The sequence below is a fragment of the Orbicella franksi genome, chromosome 9 (genome assembly GCF_964199315.1).
Source record: "Orbicella franksi chromosome 9, jaOrbFran1.1, whole genome shotgun sequence".
NCBI classification, from domain to species: Eukaryota; Metazoa; Cnidaria; class Anthozoa; order Scleractinia; family Merulinidae; genus Orbicella; species Orbicella franksi.
In genome coordinates, this window is record NC_138153.1 from 3,737,301 (window position 1) to 3,754,800 (window position 17,500).

General features: G+C 39.8%; 2 protein-coding genes across 2 annotated transcripts in view; both read right to left on the reverse strand.

The window, feature by feature from the left end:
- The window catches only part of LOC145496913 (uncharacterized), a 41,838-nt gene extending 33,521 nt beyond the window's left edge, over positions 1-8,317 (reverse strand). The window contains exons 1-4 of the mRNA XM_081476678.1: positions 8,145-8,317; positions 4,484-4,765; positions 4,107-4,343; positions 2,160-2,396 (exon numbers count right to left, since the gene is read on the reverse strand). Of these exons, the coding sequence (XP_081332804.1) occupies positions 2,160-2,396; positions 4,107-4,343; positions 4,484-4,741 (732 nt within the window). The 5' untranslated portion in view covers positions 4,742-4,765; positions 8,145-8,317. The remainder of the gene's footprint in view (positions 1-2,159; positions 2,397-4,106; positions 4,344-4,483; positions 4,766-8,144) is intronic.
- Positions 8,318-10,025: 1,708 nt separating this feature from the next.
- The window catches only part of LOC145496912 (TPR and ankyrin repeat-containing protein 1-like), a 47,507-nt gene continuing 40,032 nt past the window's right edge, over positions 10,026-17,500 (reverse strand). Inside the window, exons 18-20 of the mRNA XM_081476677.1 lie at positions 15,678-17,500; positions 14,987-15,361; positions 10,026-14,505 (exon numbers count right to left, since the gene is read on the reverse strand). The exon at positions 15,678-17,500 is cut by the window's right edge and continues 1,049 nt beyond it. Coding sequence (XP_081332803.1) covers positions 14,318-14,505; positions 14,987-15,361; positions 15,678-17,500 — 2,386 coding nt within the window. The 3' untranslated portion in view covers positions 10,026-14,317. The remainder of the gene's footprint in view (positions 14,506-14,986; positions 15,362-15,677) is intronic.

Consider the following 17,500-nt stretch of genomic DNA (forward strand, 5'->3'; position numbering starts at 1 on the left):
TAGGTCTTCAGCCTGAAGGAGCTCATAATCGTCATTCAGAAACTGTAATTAATTAAATTCGTCAATTTTTTTGGAAAAAAAGTACAATAACAACAAAGTTTTGGCAATAATAGTTGCAAAATTCTCCACAAAGTGGCCTTTTGCCTTTCATTTTCCGGAAATTTTATTGATTACTTTAAACTAATCTTGAAATCTGATTGGTTGTTTTGTTTTACTGTCCCATTCTCATTGGCTGAGAAAAAGATGCGATTTGGAGCAAAAAATAGTGCGATTCGTGAATAAATCGCACCACTGAGAGCCAATCAGATTGCAAGGATAACCAGTGATTTCAAAATGGATTTAATAAATAATGGTAATTGAACTGAGTGGAGTGCAATTTGGTCTGAAATCATACGCGTGATTTCAAAATCGAACGAGCGCGCAGCGCGAGTTCGATTTGAAATCACAAGTATGATTTCAGACCAAAATTGCACGACACGAAGTTCAATTGCCACTTTATTAGATCCATTTTGAAATCGCACAATTTTGTCGCCTTAATTTCTAGATTTTTGGTGTATTGTTCTAGTAGCCGGTTTGTTAAAAAAAAAAAAGCGGAACCGGAAACGCCTTTACGTCTCATTTAGTATGCGAAATGATGTCATGTGACGAAAACTCATCCGAGCATGACAAAGAAACAAGCGGTTTTGAAGTGAGAACGAAAATAGTATACCTCAGGTATAAAAGTTCAATTCTCGTCGCCTGAATCAATGATGGAAGGTCTTTCTTTCTTGTGTGGTTGAGGCTGAGACTTTTCATTGTCTTTGGAGAAGGAATTTGAAGGTGCATCCTGCGTAATCCTGCGATGGATTTCTTTTGAGTTGTGAAACTCGAGTGCTCGATGCCCAGTGGATGGTACGTTTTGTTTTTCTTTCATACCGTTTAATGGCATGATTTTAAGGGAGTCCAGCTCGTTATCATCTCCGTTTCTTTTTGTGACCTCGGCGAAGGACGCAATACTCAGGACCTTGTCAAGTTCTTGCGGCGCCATTTGTTTCAAGATATTTCCAAGATGGCGAGACTAGCACCAACTTCATAAGACGTTCATTCATTCATTGTTTTGTGGAGCGGGGCGTATTTTGACTATGTTTATTCAAAGCGACAGAGTTGAGCTCTTTTGTTGCTTCGTTTGAAACTACCGGAAACCTGGAAACATCTAACTTCTTGAGATGGCCCTGAATTTGTTGTTGTGTGGTTTTCGTTTGTTTATGTTTTACTGGACTCGGTATCATACGGATTTTGAGCAGATGTTGAAGAAAAATCGCCAAAATATTCGTCAAAATGGACACTGAAAGTTGGAAACTTCCATTAAAGTAGGTGTTCAGCCTGAGGAAGCTCATAATCGTCATTTAGAAACTGTAATTAATTACATTCGTCAATTTTTTTTGGAAAAAAAAACAACAGTAACAACAAAGTTTTGGCAATAGTAGTTGCTAAATTCTCCATACAATGGCTTTTTGCCTCTCATTTTCTTGAAATTTTATTGTTTACTTTAAACTAATATTGAAATCTGATTGGTTGATTTGTTTTACTGTGCCATTCTCAATGGCTGAGAAAAAGATGCGATTTAGAGCAAAAAATAGTGCGATTCGTGAATAAATCGCACCATTGAGAGCCAATCAGATTGCAAGGATAACCAGTGATTTCAAAATGGATTTAATAAAGTGGAAAATAACGAATACAATAAAGCTGAAGAATTTTGATTTGATAATATTAAGCTATCACGTAATACAAAACACGAAGATATGAATTTTATCAATGTTAGAATTTTGATCGAGCATGTGCTACTGGGACTAGGTTCGGGGTAAAATACTTTACGCTGAAATCCAATGGTCATAATTTATCGGAGAAAGTGATCGGTTAAAAGCTGTAACTAAAGGAATTAAAATTTTTGCGGCCAAGTATTAGAACTTTAGGTTGGCTGGAAATCAATTACTGTAACTGTGTTTTTAAAGTTTCTTATACGATGCCTGCAAGTTTTTTCGTGCTGACTTTGTATTTCACGCCATGTTTACAATGGCTGCTTTAAAAGGCTTGCTGTGTTTCAGTCATGATCTAGCAGTTCCCTCAGTCTGAACCTCATAAAGTAAAGTATGTAACTATGCACAAGTTTAGGTGCTCACCTTTGATGTGTAGGGATTTAACCTGTAGAATTCCTCTCCAAGTTGAAGCGCCAGCTCGTACTGTTTCATGCTAAAGTATACAGCCGCCCGATGACTCTCAACAGAACGTTTAAAATTCGCATAAGAATCATCTTCCGGGTGAAGCAAGAGAGCTACGCCGAACAACCTTAATGATCTTTCATAGTTCTGCTTCTTGAACTCTTCTATGGCCAAGTCTTTTTGCATATCAGCGGAAGTCTGATTTCAATAGAAAGAGAAGTAATTCAACATGTATTATATAGATACTGTGCCCTCAAAGACCGAGGAGGGTTAAACACAAAACTACCGCTTGTTTCTGTTCTGTCACATGTTACGGCAAGTTAAACCCTAATCGCTCTATCTATATCACATTGACACGTAAAAGTTACTAAGGCCGAATTTTCTGCTTTATTAAAATGGCGTTTTCGAGGCATCGCAACGCGCGTTTTTTTAGCCACTGCGCACCGTCGAGCTGCTGGCTACGCAGTTTAACCTCATTGTGTTTGTGACATTACGAGGTTTATCTGCGCGGGAGGGTAAAGGAGTTCAGTCACGGTATTTCGAGTTATATTGGCCACGTTATGTTCTTGGGCAAGACCATAATAAATTAAATCAGAATTGAAGGAACCCTGAAAATAGTTGTTTACTAAGTTACAAAAACTCCAAAGATTCAATAATAAACAATGAAGGAACAAATATGCTTAGGGATAGAGAAGATTAACACGGATTACAATCGACGAACTTGAACAATTTAAGTAAAACTTTTCAAGATGCACAACTCCCGTTACGTAGCTCCTTCAAGACAAAAGAGAATAAAGGTCTACTCTCCATAGCAATCCTTCCGGACATTGATTGGCACTAGAATGTCCACCGGAAGATGTGCTATTTAATAGAATTCGTGCGACTCAGTATCACTAGCCACCCGAGATAATGGGCCTTTTTACCGATGTAACGTAATATCAACAATTCTTCGTATTTCTCAAATAAACGAAAATAAAACACCTCCATAGTTAAATTTATCATGCCGAATTTAGCAAATCTAAGAAGTTCTATAAGAATCGGTTACGTTGCAAATTCATAAAAATATGGGACCCAAATTTACAAGGAAATGCATGCCAGAGGCAAGCGTTAATTGCCCCCCCCCCCCCCCAGCATACATGTCTTTACAAAAATTGGAAATTTAGGGATCAAATATTTTTATGAGTTTGCAACGGATTCTAATGACACTTCACATATGTTCTAAATTCGGCTCCATAAATTCAGTGGGGCGATTTAGTTTTTGTTTGAGTGAAAAAAAAAAAAAAAAAAAAAAAAAAAAATCGGAAAAGCGTGACATCGGTAAATAGGTCCATTTGATTATCTCCCTTCAAGGAGGTCTTCTTCACCGAAGCCTCGTTAGAAAATTAAACCTCCCTATCGCCGTTCATGCGTAGAAGAGTGTAACAGGTCCATCAACATGTACGTGCTCTAGGAGGATCATGCATAGGCCATTTGATTGATGGGTTGACTAATACTCAGTTCGCTTATATTAAGTTATAATTTGTTCATTATATTAGGATTAATATCAGACATGTTAACTGAATTGCACCCAGACCAGGGTTTTTGGGGCCCTCGCCAACTTTGAAGGCTTGTAACCTTAAAACCATGAGATCTGAACTAAGGAACTTAATTTTCCTAAACCTTTTTCCGAAACAATTGGTCAAGGATCTTGATCTCTCCACGGCAATTATATTTATCAGGCATTTTTTTTCTTATAAGTTTTCCTCCGGGTCTCCTTTTTGCTCTGTTTGGCGGGCCTCAAAAGCCCATTTTGGCGCAAAAGGCTTCCCGTGCCCAGCGGCCTGAATAGGTTTAATCTACAAATAGCGTTGAAATTTCCTACACGAATAATCATAGTCTATGCATGTCAATTAAAACACATCTCTTTACCCTGGCCAAGTGTGTATCCAGGTGTTTGATTTCATTGATGTCCGCTTGTGCTCCAGTAATATTTCCTACTTCATACCTCGTTAAGGCTCTGCATAGAAAAGGCTGTGCTCTAGCCATGGAAACCAGGGGAGTGAACGCACGGAAATGCATGGCAATCGTTGCACACCGCTCTGCCAAACCATAATTCTGTTTGTTATAGAGAGAAAAACCACGACTTGTCCACTTCCATGTCATGTTCTAAAAAAAGGAGAAAAATTTGTTGTAAAATCAATAAGTGGATACGGTTTATGTAATAACCATAGAAAAATGTTGAAATCGAACTGATACTTTTCGAATGCAAAAAAAAAAAAAAACATTGAGATTTCTATAACATTTACCTCGCAATTCAGGTTGCCAAGCGGTAAACCAGCATTTATGGCGTCTGCCATATTCTGTACTGCTGTTTTCTCGTCACCAAGTTGCCATAAACACTCTGCTCGATCAGCAAGAAAAGGAGCAGCGAAATGCATATGTAGAGGATAAGATTGCAGCAGATCAAGGCCCATAGATAGAAATTGTAGACCCTGATCATAATTACCCTGCTGCATAGCACTTCGTCCCATCCTGGCAAAATAGTCAACATGGCGAAGGTCCATGCTTTGTACAATGGCATTTGACTCCTACAACAGAAAAAAGCAACCACCGTACGTAAACGAAATCCTGGGCACATCGACTTGTTATATCTGCCACCATCGAATTCCAATTGGTTTATCAGTTCTGAGCATTTACTTTTATTCTCTAACTACACCCTTTTTATATAAGAATATATTTTATAAGAAAATTGAGACTGAAATTTGCCAGATTTTAAGAATATTTTTATAAGAATTAACCGAGGCTGCGAGATTTTGAAAAGAGTGTAATTTTGTGTGTCGAAAATTTGTAAATACAGTACAATTATATGTTTTAACTAAACCGTATAAATTCTTCCTTTCTCTAAACAGCAAAACTAGCCAAAAAAAAACCCAAAACAGCTCTAGCCGTATGTCCGACTACAGGAAGTTGTGTGCCATCTTAGGCCGCTTTATTTCTTGCAGTTCAACTCCATCTAGACACGTACCAGACACTTGTAATTACCTCTCCAATACATTCTAAAACAGAAATGTCTTACACTGTAATCTAAGAATATTCACAAGAATATTCTAAGCCTAACATCGGCAGAAAAATAAGAATATTCAGCCTGGGCCAGAAAAACAATATTCCTGTTAAACCAAAAAGCGTGTACACTGGGCGAATTAGCCGGGTCCAACTGTATCTTTGTAAGTATGAAGTTTTGCTTTCCAGGTCAGATATCATGCCGTGATGGATGTGTAAATACTGTAATTTGAAGAGACAAGTATTTTAATTTTGAAATCCATTTAGTACCATTCCTAATAATCTATCTATGTACAGTATATCATTTCCAGGGAAATTGTTTTGAAAACAATAAATTTTGTGGAAGTGAATTTGATACTTGATATTTTTATTTTCTACTTCTTCAAAAGGAGGGGGCTAATTAACCACCCAATCCACCACCCCTAAATCTGCCCCTGTAGTGGTACAAAGATGGGAAACTCAAACAGGCCCTGCAGACAAGTGGGAGTGCTACTAAAAAAAAAAAAGACGGAGAGATAGATTCATCGGCGCCTTAGCTTGTAGCTTTCATTGTTTAAAACATTTGTCTGGTTTGTCTTATGTTCGTACTTTGGCTAAATATGGCTTCAGTTTCAAACAGTATTTGTCCTGCATTTATCAGGAACACATATGAAAACATATTTGTCCCACATTTGTCGTCTTCACAGCCAGGCCAAATATAACATCAGATTTGTCTTAAAGCCACTGATCAAATCCATTATTTCATCCAGTGGTAGCCGGAACGTTATTAAATTAGTCGGACCAGTCGAAAGTTGATCTCTTAATTAGTTATTTCTTACAATGTACACTGAAATCTACAATTTCTGGAAGGATCTCAACCAGATGTTGTCAAAGTTCTGCACTACGCTGATGTTGAAAAGGCAATGTACCGGATATATAATAGAACAATCAGAATAACGGCTGAACCTTTAATAGCAACAACTTGAAATGGGAAGATGCAAAGCGTCTGCATGTAAATAACATCCTCGGTGGTATAATAATTATGAACTTTGACCATTTCTTTAAACTCGATATGTCACTTAGCTGTCAATGGTGTTCAGCTTTCGCTTGATATCAATGCTATTTTTGACTGTCGACAGTGTTCTCTCTTTGTAGTCAGCTGGGGGGGGGGGGAGGAGGAGGGGGGGTGTAGTCCAGCATGAAACACGAGGATTAGAATATTTTATTCTTAGGGATAAGCGAACAGTCACTCGAAAGTTGTTTAGCATTAGGATTCACAAAAGTCTGTCACGAGCATACCGTCTCTCCCACAATTTCGTGCTCAGCGGTGGTGTTGTATATAAAAAGACAAAAATGCCAATTTCCATTTAGCAATTTGAAGGATTATAAATGTTATAATATCGGTGTCAATCAAACCGGTAACTAGAAGTTTTCACTTGATATAATATTGCCACATCGATAACCAGACTCGAACCATTGTTTCTAGCGTTTACTTTCAAGAATCGCCACTGCGAGACGAACCAGGCCGGCTGGCATTAACTTACCTCCGCGGATCTAATCTCGAATCAGAAAGTGAATTCTGGCCAAACTAAACAAAGCGACGTTCGTTTGTTGACATCTCATGGGACCAAAGTATATCAGTGACGTCACGACCCTGGTTGGCAAAACGCGGCAACAACAAGGGAAATCTATGGAAATCGAGTGTTCTTCAATGGGTATTCAATCGACAGTCGCTTCGCTTCTATCCAAGATTTCACTCTAAAACTTGGCCAAAACACCAATCTTGAGGTGCAGTTTCCAGTCGCATCGATTATTTTTCGATCAAGAAAAAACGAAAAGTTTTAAACGACTGTATCGTGGACTGTTTATATCACCCGTTCGAACCCGTAGATACCCGGTTTATGTTACGACATTTTACTTAGCAGATTATGATGTTTTATTGTGAATATAAGAATACTCTACTGTAAATTTGAAGGAAATTACACTGCTGACACATACCGAAAATCTTATCGGAAATTCAACCGCAACTAAAGGTTTCACTTGCTTGAAAGGTCGTCCTGGTCGCTGTACCCAGCTTTACCAATGTGAAAAACAACGCGGCGGCTAAATGACCGCCAGTCGGTCAAGGTTTTCAAAACATTAAATGACCGGCAGAGTAATATTTTTCTCAAATTTACACCCGCTTTCAGTGTTACGTGCATTAGTCGACATCTTTCGATCATCTTTCGACGTGCCATCTTTTGACATGTAATGTAAACGGCTGAAACAGAAAGACCGTTTAACTGTGGAACTGACACTCTTTCCATTTTCCAAAAGCGATGAAAATGGTATATTTTCTGTGAGATTTCATGGCCAACAAGGGGAATTTTAAAGGTAAATTCCTGGTATGAGTTCGCAACTTCGGTTGCAGATTAGTGTTTCCATTTTCAATAGTCAACAGACCATGATCTCGCCGATCTCGCATGATCTCGTTACAGCTTTTAACGGGTATTTGACATCAGTGGATTCTCTCGCCGTTCCAAACTTTACCTACCACAATTTTTCTTTTTTTTTTCCTGTGGACAATGCTGATAATTATCTGTTTCACGTATTTCAAGTACATAAATCGAAGTGCATATAAAATCGAAACCGCGTCGATCGCGTCGATCGATCGCGAGTCAACAATCGATCGTTATAGCCAGACTATCGGCCTTTGAACAACGGATAGACCCGGACTTCAGAGCCTATAATAGGTTATACATAATTATGGCATAAAAGAACTATAATGATAATCTGTGATTACTACTAGTAAAGCAAGCATGATGGAACTGCATTCGCTGAAACTGTCACGGTGTGGTCGCTGGGGTTGTTGAAACCCATTCTGAAACCCATTTATATAGCAATTCTCTCATGGCAAACGGTGCTTTATAATAAGTTATGAAAACTCACCTGAACTTAGGAAGACCCCAGTTTATATTACATTAGTATTTTCCTTTGCTTTCGCACAGGAAACAGAGCGAAGTCTCTTATCCTCTCATCACTCCGGTAGAGAAACGATTGTGTTTTTTTTTTATGTTTTAACAACCGCAAGCAACCGTGACATATCTATCTATCTTGTCAGCCAATAGATTTCGTGCCAGACTTAAACATCCATTGTTATGACGAAATTCCTGGCTTGATTCATGTCACGGCAGGTTTTTCTAAGAAACCGAGTACCATTTCCGCGAAACCAACAGTTCGAACAGTTCGTAAAGTGATCCTGATATGATATTGTTAGATATAACTTGTGGTTGGAGTCGTTGTACATTACACGGTGACGCCAGAGAAAATCAAAGAAGAACTATGAGGAAGTCGTGGATACGTTCTTACAAATTGGCCCGAGCAAATTGGAGAGGTCTTCTTCGATCAACTGCTATATTCTTGAACGGGTTTTGAAGATAATTAACAGGGTCACGCAAAAAAGGCAAAATAAACCTGCCCTTGAAGCCTGATATTTATGGTTTTGTTTATTACAATTTAAATTTTTATCCACCCTCGAAAATTAGATACGTGAAATGTTTTCCTTAACACCTTTGCTGTCTTTACGAATTTCCCATAACACCTCGCCCTTCAAGGACTCTTTGCGTTACCCTACCGAAGATAATTTTGTGTACATCTAGTTTTCGAAGGTCTTCTAATTGCGTTTGGTACTTTTGGCTACAAGTGTGTTTCAGTGTTTGTATGGACTGATAAGTTGTGCTACTGACGTTTCCAGTAGCTTTGTTTATGTTTAATTCAAACACCCTTTTAGCTGTACTGCTTGTGCACGTTAGCAATTAAACCCTCTAAAGGGGTACCGATAAAGCCTTATGCGCCTACTGGCGCGACGAATCAAGATGGTGAAGGTAAACTGAAAGGGTTCCTAAACGCCAATTTTAGCCCTCTGAAAGGCGGGGTTTACTACCAAGATCACCTTTTTGTTACTCACGTTTATGATTTGAACCACATGCTACTCGTACTACAACAGCTTTGACCTTGTATCTACAAACTTTACGTTGTTCCACAATTCTCTCTGTCTCTTGAATTGTGTGTTGAAACTTGTTTATTGCAGTGATAAGCGAAATGCTATTGGTATAGTCCAGAGACGATTCTATGGTTTGCACTTCACTTGTTACTGAAGAATGAAATTCCCCCAGGTTTTCCAAGTACATTGAAACCCCTTATCTGGCAGGAGCGTCAGAGAGAAACTTTGTGGCGGTTATTTCTGGGATTGAGGATTTTGTTTTCGCCCCAGTACGTACAAGCCCAGAACTTATTTTGCGATTCACAAAACACGAGGAGGAAAAACAAATTTTAAAATTTTGTTGACGGAATATTTCAATTCTATGCGATTTCTTTTTCGCAGATCGTGAAAAGAAACAATAAATTTCCTTTAAATGATCATACGCGGAAAGCGCTAAAGATTTTCTCAAAAATATTGGTTGATTCTCTATACGTTTGATGTCTACAGATGATTATTTGCGCGCAGTACTTCCGACCTGTAGGAGGCTCCACTTGCATATCGCGAGGGGATAATAAAATTTCCGCGATGGAACAGGTCACCTGTTCGCCAGACAGAAAAGTCTGTGACTCATATCGTCAGTTGTCGTCAGTCAGTGAATTACGCTGGTGAAATTGAACTCCGATTACGTTAAATGGCGCTACAGTTAGCCAAAATAGCACGTCGGCCAGCCTAAATAAGATTAAATAATATTTCGGCTTTAGGAGAATCTTTGTTTACAATATTTAACTCATTAGCATAAGCGATACAGTCTCTGATAGAGCTACAAAAACATTAGTCCTGAATATTGAAAGGGGACAGTACGGTTAATTGTCCCAGGGAATTTGAGTCCGATGTATTGAATACTTTTTCTGCGACACGGGTTTAAAAACTGAAAATTTTACAAAGAATGTATGAGCTCATTAGCGCTTTTGCCACCAGAAATTTTGCAGTCTTTGAAAGCCAATTTCTCCTCGAATATTACACTCAAAGAGCCAAACATTTCACCAATTACTAAGTTTTACAAGCTCTTTAAATTGCTGAAGTGAAATCGTGTCTAACGTGATAGAGGGCTCGTGATACCTTCTCTGCGCGAGGTCGTATGTTAATGAGGAAAAGTGTAAACAATGACGTCAGCAAAGATTCTCCTATAGCTCAAATATACCACCTCAATTAACCTGTATAGCTTTCGTTTAGGCTGAATAGCACTCCGGTTAGCGCTCCACCTTAGCAATTTTGCATTGTAAAGTCAGTTAATTGGGCAGGGATTTATAGAGACGGGGGGCATTTTCCACAAGAGCGTGTAGGGATGGCACACTCTTGTCTCGTCCCCGATTTGGCAAGATTGTTCATAAAATCTCCTTTAAAAAGTAGTCATGACGCGACAGAAACCGAAACCAGTGCAGTACGGATTTACAGAGTGGGACAAGGCGTTCCTCGAGAGAAAGAACAAAGAGAGCGGCCTTTGGGTCAAACCGGCCAACTAGGCCGCCAAACGCCGATCAACTTGCTCCACTAAAGTTCAAGACAAGGATTGGCTATCAGTACTGCGAGAAACTAATCTCAGGCAACCAAGCTCGCTCAGCTGGGAAGCGAACTGAGGAGACGGCCGAGGAACAACTGGAAGCATTTTATGCTACAGGACTTGGAACAAGTTGGAGGGAACTGGTGGATGCCTTTTGCTGCGGCAAGGGTGTAAACAAATCAGTGAGGCTGATTAGGCCTTTTCACAAATATCACGTAAAATCGCTCTAAATATCAGTTTCCGGAAATTCTCAGAAAACCTTTTAAATATTACATAAAATTTTCTAAATATCTCAAAAAACCCTCTAAATATCTTTTCAGCTTTGTCGTAAAAATACACTGATTGTGAATCACTTAGGCCATTTTTTTATTGAGGAAGGAGAAGAGAAGAAGATTCAGTAACTGTTCCCAGCATCCGCCATTTAGATGGAAATATTTTGCGAGTGGGAAATCGCTGAACCGGATTGTTTCTGGTAACAGAACTGAGAATTATTTCATGAAATAGCGAGGAAAACACAAGGCTTAGCCAAAAAAAGTTGAGAATACTTCTCAATATCACTAAATCTTTTAAACATCTTAACAACAAAAACACTAAAATCTCGGAAACTTCTAAATATTCCCCAAAATATCCGGACATTTGTAGAAAGGCCTAATGATGATGATGATGACGATGAATATGATGATGATGATGATGAAAAAGGTGATGATGATGTGCGAAGCGTTCGCTTATAGAAAATACACTGAGTAGAAGAAAGCAAGTAAGCTCGGCTTTTAATTACAATCAACATGTGACTACAACCTTCAGGTTAATCCCGTAAGGGCCAGGTCCAACGTCAAACTTCACTTGAGGCGAACTAAACTGAGAGAATTAAGTTCATGATAAGTTCAAAGTTTGACTCAACTGAGTTCGTCCGACTGAATTTAGATCGACCAACACGTTCTATCGATCTGAAGCAGACGGAAAAAACGTGTTTGTCTAGCTAAATTCGAGTTAAGTTCGACGATTGACCCAATGGTCGAGCTTTTCTCGTCTGGATCGACTCAACTTGCAATTTAGTTCGTCTTATGTGAAGTCTGACGTTTGATCTGGGCCTAACCCTATCTACAAAGCTACCCTGCCAAGCATAAAATAATTAACAATTTTCTTCGAGCTACTAGGCCAGCCGAATTAACTAACTTCGTAGAATACGATGGCAAGTTGTTTAATTATATATTTTAGTAGACATGTGCAAGGTAAGGTTCGTTGTCTAGCTATCAGCAAATACTTGTGCCTTTGGAAATTGTATGTTCTGAACAAAGACATAAAGCCGTCGAATATAGTTCGAGCAGCCCGTTCACTGCAAGAGCCTGTGGTCATGGGCTCCTCCTCACCGTCAATATTTTTTAAGAGCATCAATTTCCGCAGGCATGTATACCAGCCATAACAAAGACATAAAGAGAGTAATAATTAATAACAAGAAACCGTCATCCTGAAAGTCTGTCGATAGACACTCAAAGTACCGAATACCGAGTACCGAATCTGATTCAGTGATTGGTTCAGTTTCATCATGTTTCATCCCCTGGGGGGGACTCCCATATGAAAAGTCGGGGATTCTCGAAGGGGTATAAATTAAGGATTCTGGTCACGCTTGGGGTGTTCAGGACGAAACGCCCCTATTTGTAGCTGTGAAAGTTTCTTTTAGGGTGTACTCGAAGAAATAATAATGAAAAAACGCTCCTATTTCCGTTTTTAGGCTCGACTTCCGCCGGTCTACTAGCGCGGGCTCCTTTCCTGAACAGTGACTGGTAATCAAGCCTACTCCATTTTAAGTGGTATCTTTTAGGGGTCCAACAAAGCTCGAGCGACACCCAGATTGGTCTCCTTTAGGGGTTTAATTCAAATTTTCCTGCGAGCATCTCCGACCTTTTCATGTTAGAGTTCCCCCGGGGTTTCATCGTATATTTCAACTATCATTCAATCAAATGACGAGCCCGAGTGTTATATCAGTGAACGGGGGAACGAGCTCATTGTCACCTACATATCAACATAGTAAAATAAGAAGTAAAAAAAAAGTGCAATGAAAAAAAAAAAAAACGTAGTAACAGTTAAAAATTCTTACGCGTGAGAAAGTTCCTAACAGACTAAGTAGTACCAAACCACGCTTGTGACCCTTGAAAGGTACAACCATCAGTTATCAGTTAAATGTTTGTGCGGTTTCTCAGACCCCGTTCACAATACGCCGGAGGAATTTGAAAAAAGAGGTTTCACTCTGAAAACGTATCAAACTTGTTTTCCGTCCACACTACGCCGGAGGAATTTAAAAACGCAACAATCACCGTTTATTTTTAATTTGTGTTTGTCGACGGTGAGGGAATGAAATCACGTGATTATCGTGATGTCATGGTTTCCGTAAAGCTCCGTTTTCAACACGTTATCTGTGCACACGAAAACGCAAAGCCGTCGTTGTCAAATTCCTCCGGTTTGAAGAGCGTTTTTGAAATCTTCGTTTTCGTTACGGATTAGTAAGAACGGTAGGCTCAACCGTAGAAATAAAGCTGCGTTTCCAAATTTCTCCGGCGTAGTGTGGACACTGCCTCAGTTATCAGTCAGAATTTCAGCCATATAAGGAGGGAAAGAAGCAAGACTCACAATTATTGACATGGTAATTGTATATGTTAATGGTTTTTGGAATTTTTTTTTTATCGAGCTATGCATTTTTCACATTAAGGAGGGCAAAAGAACCACCAACTCACACATTAGACTTTTGGCAAATTCAAGACGAAGTCTGGCGTAAACACCGGTCAAATGAAAATCGCTGTAATTAGTTTGGCTATCACAAGTGTTACTCGGTATTTGAAACAATTCAAATCACTTTTTAGGTACCGTAAAATATTGTACCAGAAGAAAATGCTTTTAGGTTAAATTCTGCTGTATATGAAGAACGTGCATAAAGCGTGAGGCCGAAACATTGTTGGTGTGGTTTACTGTCTTTACAAACAAGCATTGAACCCCGGAGGAAAAAAATCTTCATAAAATATAGTCTTACTTCTCTCCGCGTGCTTTTTTCATCCCCCGTCCGAGAGAAAATCTCAGATTTGATCGGAAGTATTGCCAAGTGTCAAGCAGTGTCTCGGCAGTCTCGGGTTGGTTGTTCATGTCACGTTCTCGGCCGGTCACGCTCTCCAAAACAGAGGCTGAAGTGACTTTAACGGGTGGGATGAATCCGCTGAGCGATATAAGTGCAGGTATTAAAATAACGTGGGAGGCGGCGGCTCGCCGCCCGGGGATCCTTTCGAGTTTTGTTCTGCGCTCACTTCGCTCAGCGGATTTCCATGTATAACGAACCTCGCTCACCTCTGCGAAGAAGAAAGACTAGGTTACGTTTCCATTTAAATGAAACAACTGAATGAGAAAATGTTAGGGTAAACACTAACCTCCGTAGAGCATTTTGTTGTCCCCTGAGAAGGAGAAGAATAGTACATTCAAAGAGAGAGAGAGAGAGCCCTCTTATGTTTTCCGCTATAGCAAAATGCCGGCTCTTTTTTTATTTACCACCTGCACTGGTGCAAAACTAAACCGCTACGTTATCAACTCACGAGTTCATTTTTTCCGCTTGTGATGGCGCCGCTTTGATTTTCCTCCTTTTTTCTTTCCGCTCGGCATTGGCGCTATAGGCAAATTTTCGTCTTCTCCTCCTCCTCCTTCTTCTAAGTTGTCTTCATGTAGCTGTTCATCCCCTAGATCTGGCTCTCCTTCTTCATTTTCATCGGTGAACGAGTCTTGTTTAGCTAGAGATGAAGTAATTCATTAGATTTATCTGGAATTTGATTCCTTGGAGATTTATAAGAAGACCATATGGTCGCGGCCATAACCACGAGAGTCAGACGTACATATCGCGAATAACAGTGTAGTTTGTGTGTAGAAGGAGACTCTGTTCGCAGGACAGTGAGAATCTGATGTCAAGTAATATTTATCCAATTGGAATCCTGTAATCCTTAGTTTAGAGCCATTGAATATTTTAATATTAATAATGAGCTTGGTTTACCGACTTTAGGTAGTGGATAACATTGTCGGAGACTAGACAAAAAGGTAACCACGGCCTTAACTTTTATCAAGATCATGAAAGTGAACTGAAAGGTTTTTTTTTTTTTTTTGAAAGGGCACCAAAACACCCATTTTAAACCCCGGAGAAGCGAATCTTACCCCAAGATTCCCTATTTGTACTGGTACTATGCTAGCTTTAAGCTTATTGTATATAAAAAGATTTACCTTGTTCCACAATTCTCTCAGTCTCTTGCAGTGCACGTTGAAACTTCTTTATTTCATTGATAAGTGAACTGCAATTCGTCCAGTCTAGAGAAGATTCTACGATTTGTACTTCGTTTTTTACTGAAGAACGAATTCCCTCCAGCCGTTCCAAATCCAGGGCAACTTGTACCCTTTTACCAGACAAGTAAGGATCATCTAACGTTTTGCACAGTTCTTCTTCTTTCGTCAAACAGGGAAGAACTTTTGTCAAATACAGTTCCTGGTAGTGGTGGAATGCTCTGAGTTTTTGGAAATGTGAATGAGTTTTCTTATGGGCTTCTACATTCTCGATTCCTTCATCTGGTAGTGCTTCTTCTGCACTGTTCTCTTGACGTTCTTGTAAATGAAAAATAATTATAAAAAGAGAGAATTCATCTCAGTGAGCTTAACGTCAGTGGAAATTTCACTTTATACCATTCCCTAAGGTAAAGGGAAGATGTTATTGACATCTATCAGGCCGTTGCATAAAAAACCGCACTTGAACTAACTATGGCTTATTGGTCTAGTTTTGACTTAGTTTACTATACTATACTTTTACTTTGTGCTTTTTTGGAGGCAAAGCTCATCCCATGCAGTCAGTGGAGAACCGATCTAATGAGAGCAATGTTTTCTCTTTTTGACAACAGAAACAAACAAAAATCATATGAGTCACCTTCATTATCCTCAAGGCTCATGGGAAGACTGTCATCTGTTGAGACTAATTTGAAATTAGTTCCACAAATACCACAGCCAGATGGGTCGACTTTGAACTGGGAGAAATGTTCTTTTGCCACATTAGATGACGACCTTGTTTGTTCTTCTATTGATTCCAGCCTTCTTAACTTTCTTGCTCGCAAGTCCTCGGCGTGAAGAATGATTTTCTCGATGAACTTCTTCCTTCTGTACAAGTTTTGCATCGCAGTGACAGTCACTTCCAGGCGAGCTTTTTCTCTCTCTTCGAGCTCCTCTTCCGTGTGTTGTACGTCCATACTCTCTCCCGCAGCGTCAAGATCGTCAGCATTTTGTTCTCCATCCGCAGTTTCAGTCTCTGTGTTTCTGAAGGCGACATCTTGTTGACGATCTCGTTGTAATTCTTCGCGTATGTAAGATACGTCAGTTTGGAAACGTGTAGGATAACTGGCTGGATTAGATGGCCCATCTTGCCAAAGCTTTCCATTTTGCCAACGGAGGTCATACAACTTTTCCCCTCTACTTTGCAGAAACGTCTTTAAAATTAATACGACATCACAGCAACCCTTTGCCTTTTGAATTTCCTCTAAAACATTGTTGATGCGGCTTGCTAAATGAGGGTTGGGGTTAATTTTTAAGATCTTTCTCAACATTGCTTCATCCAAAGAAGTCGAAATTCCTTTTCCACAATTGCAGAGCATGGTCAGGAACAGCACCAGGGTTCTCTCTGCTTCTCCAGAAGTGCAGTACGATGGAGTATCTTCTGAGTTCAGTGCGTCTCCTAAAACATCAAATGAGGAAGCCACTTCACCGCACGTCAACTTTACCATGTAGTTCAAAAGTGAACAAACAGCTCTGGATAGTCTTCCTTTGTTGGATTCTTGAATGAAATTTCGTTCAACTGCTTCGTACAAGGTATAGGTGCCCTTTTCAACTCCTGGTCTGAAGTTATCCCAAGACCTGACCATGGCGAGGTAACTCGCTGGTAAACACACTGGGTACCTATGCTCTGTACATAGCCGGGAGTACAGTGCAAGGCAAGCGATAAGCTGATGTTCTAAAATCATGACCGTATTGGCGATTGATGGATAAATCATACGACTCCGTTTTGCTGTTAGAGTGAGGAAACATATAATGATGCGACGGGCTGCATTTTCCACATCACCATAAACGTACAAGCGTTTCTTACCGTCTTCCCACCACTGTAAATAGCTCTCGTAACGACCACTTTCTGCAGGACCAACCATTCCATTTTTCGTCAACTGGTCATTTGTCGGCCTCCTTGCTTTCTTCTGGAACTCTTTTTCCTCTTCACAAATCCACTTCACCATAAGAGGAGCAGAATCAATCAGTTGCAGACAAGATGACACTTTAAGGAAATTATCTGTATCTGAGCGGCGTTTCTCTTCCGCTATTTCCTTCCACGAGACATTGGCAAATTGTAAAATTCGTTCGCTTACTGCTTTCGTAATCCTCAGGTTTCGAACATGCTGTAATGTGATATGAAACTCTCGATAACCAGAGGACGGAAACAAGAAGTTGTAAAAACGTTCACACATACGAAATTCATGAAAGTCCTTTAATTCTAAGGGGGAAGCGTCCTGCCTCTGCTGGTTTGAAATCATCTCCAAGGTGAACGATTCGACAACTGATTCCAGGTACATGAAGTGGAACAAAGCGTGGAAGCGGTTGCTGAAGTGCTCTCCTGAATCTTGGTGCTGGTATGCACAACTTGAATTGTCGCAGGGTGTCCCCTCTGCCACATTTCTGCACACAGAGTTTCTCGACAAGGTTGTCTCCAGCATC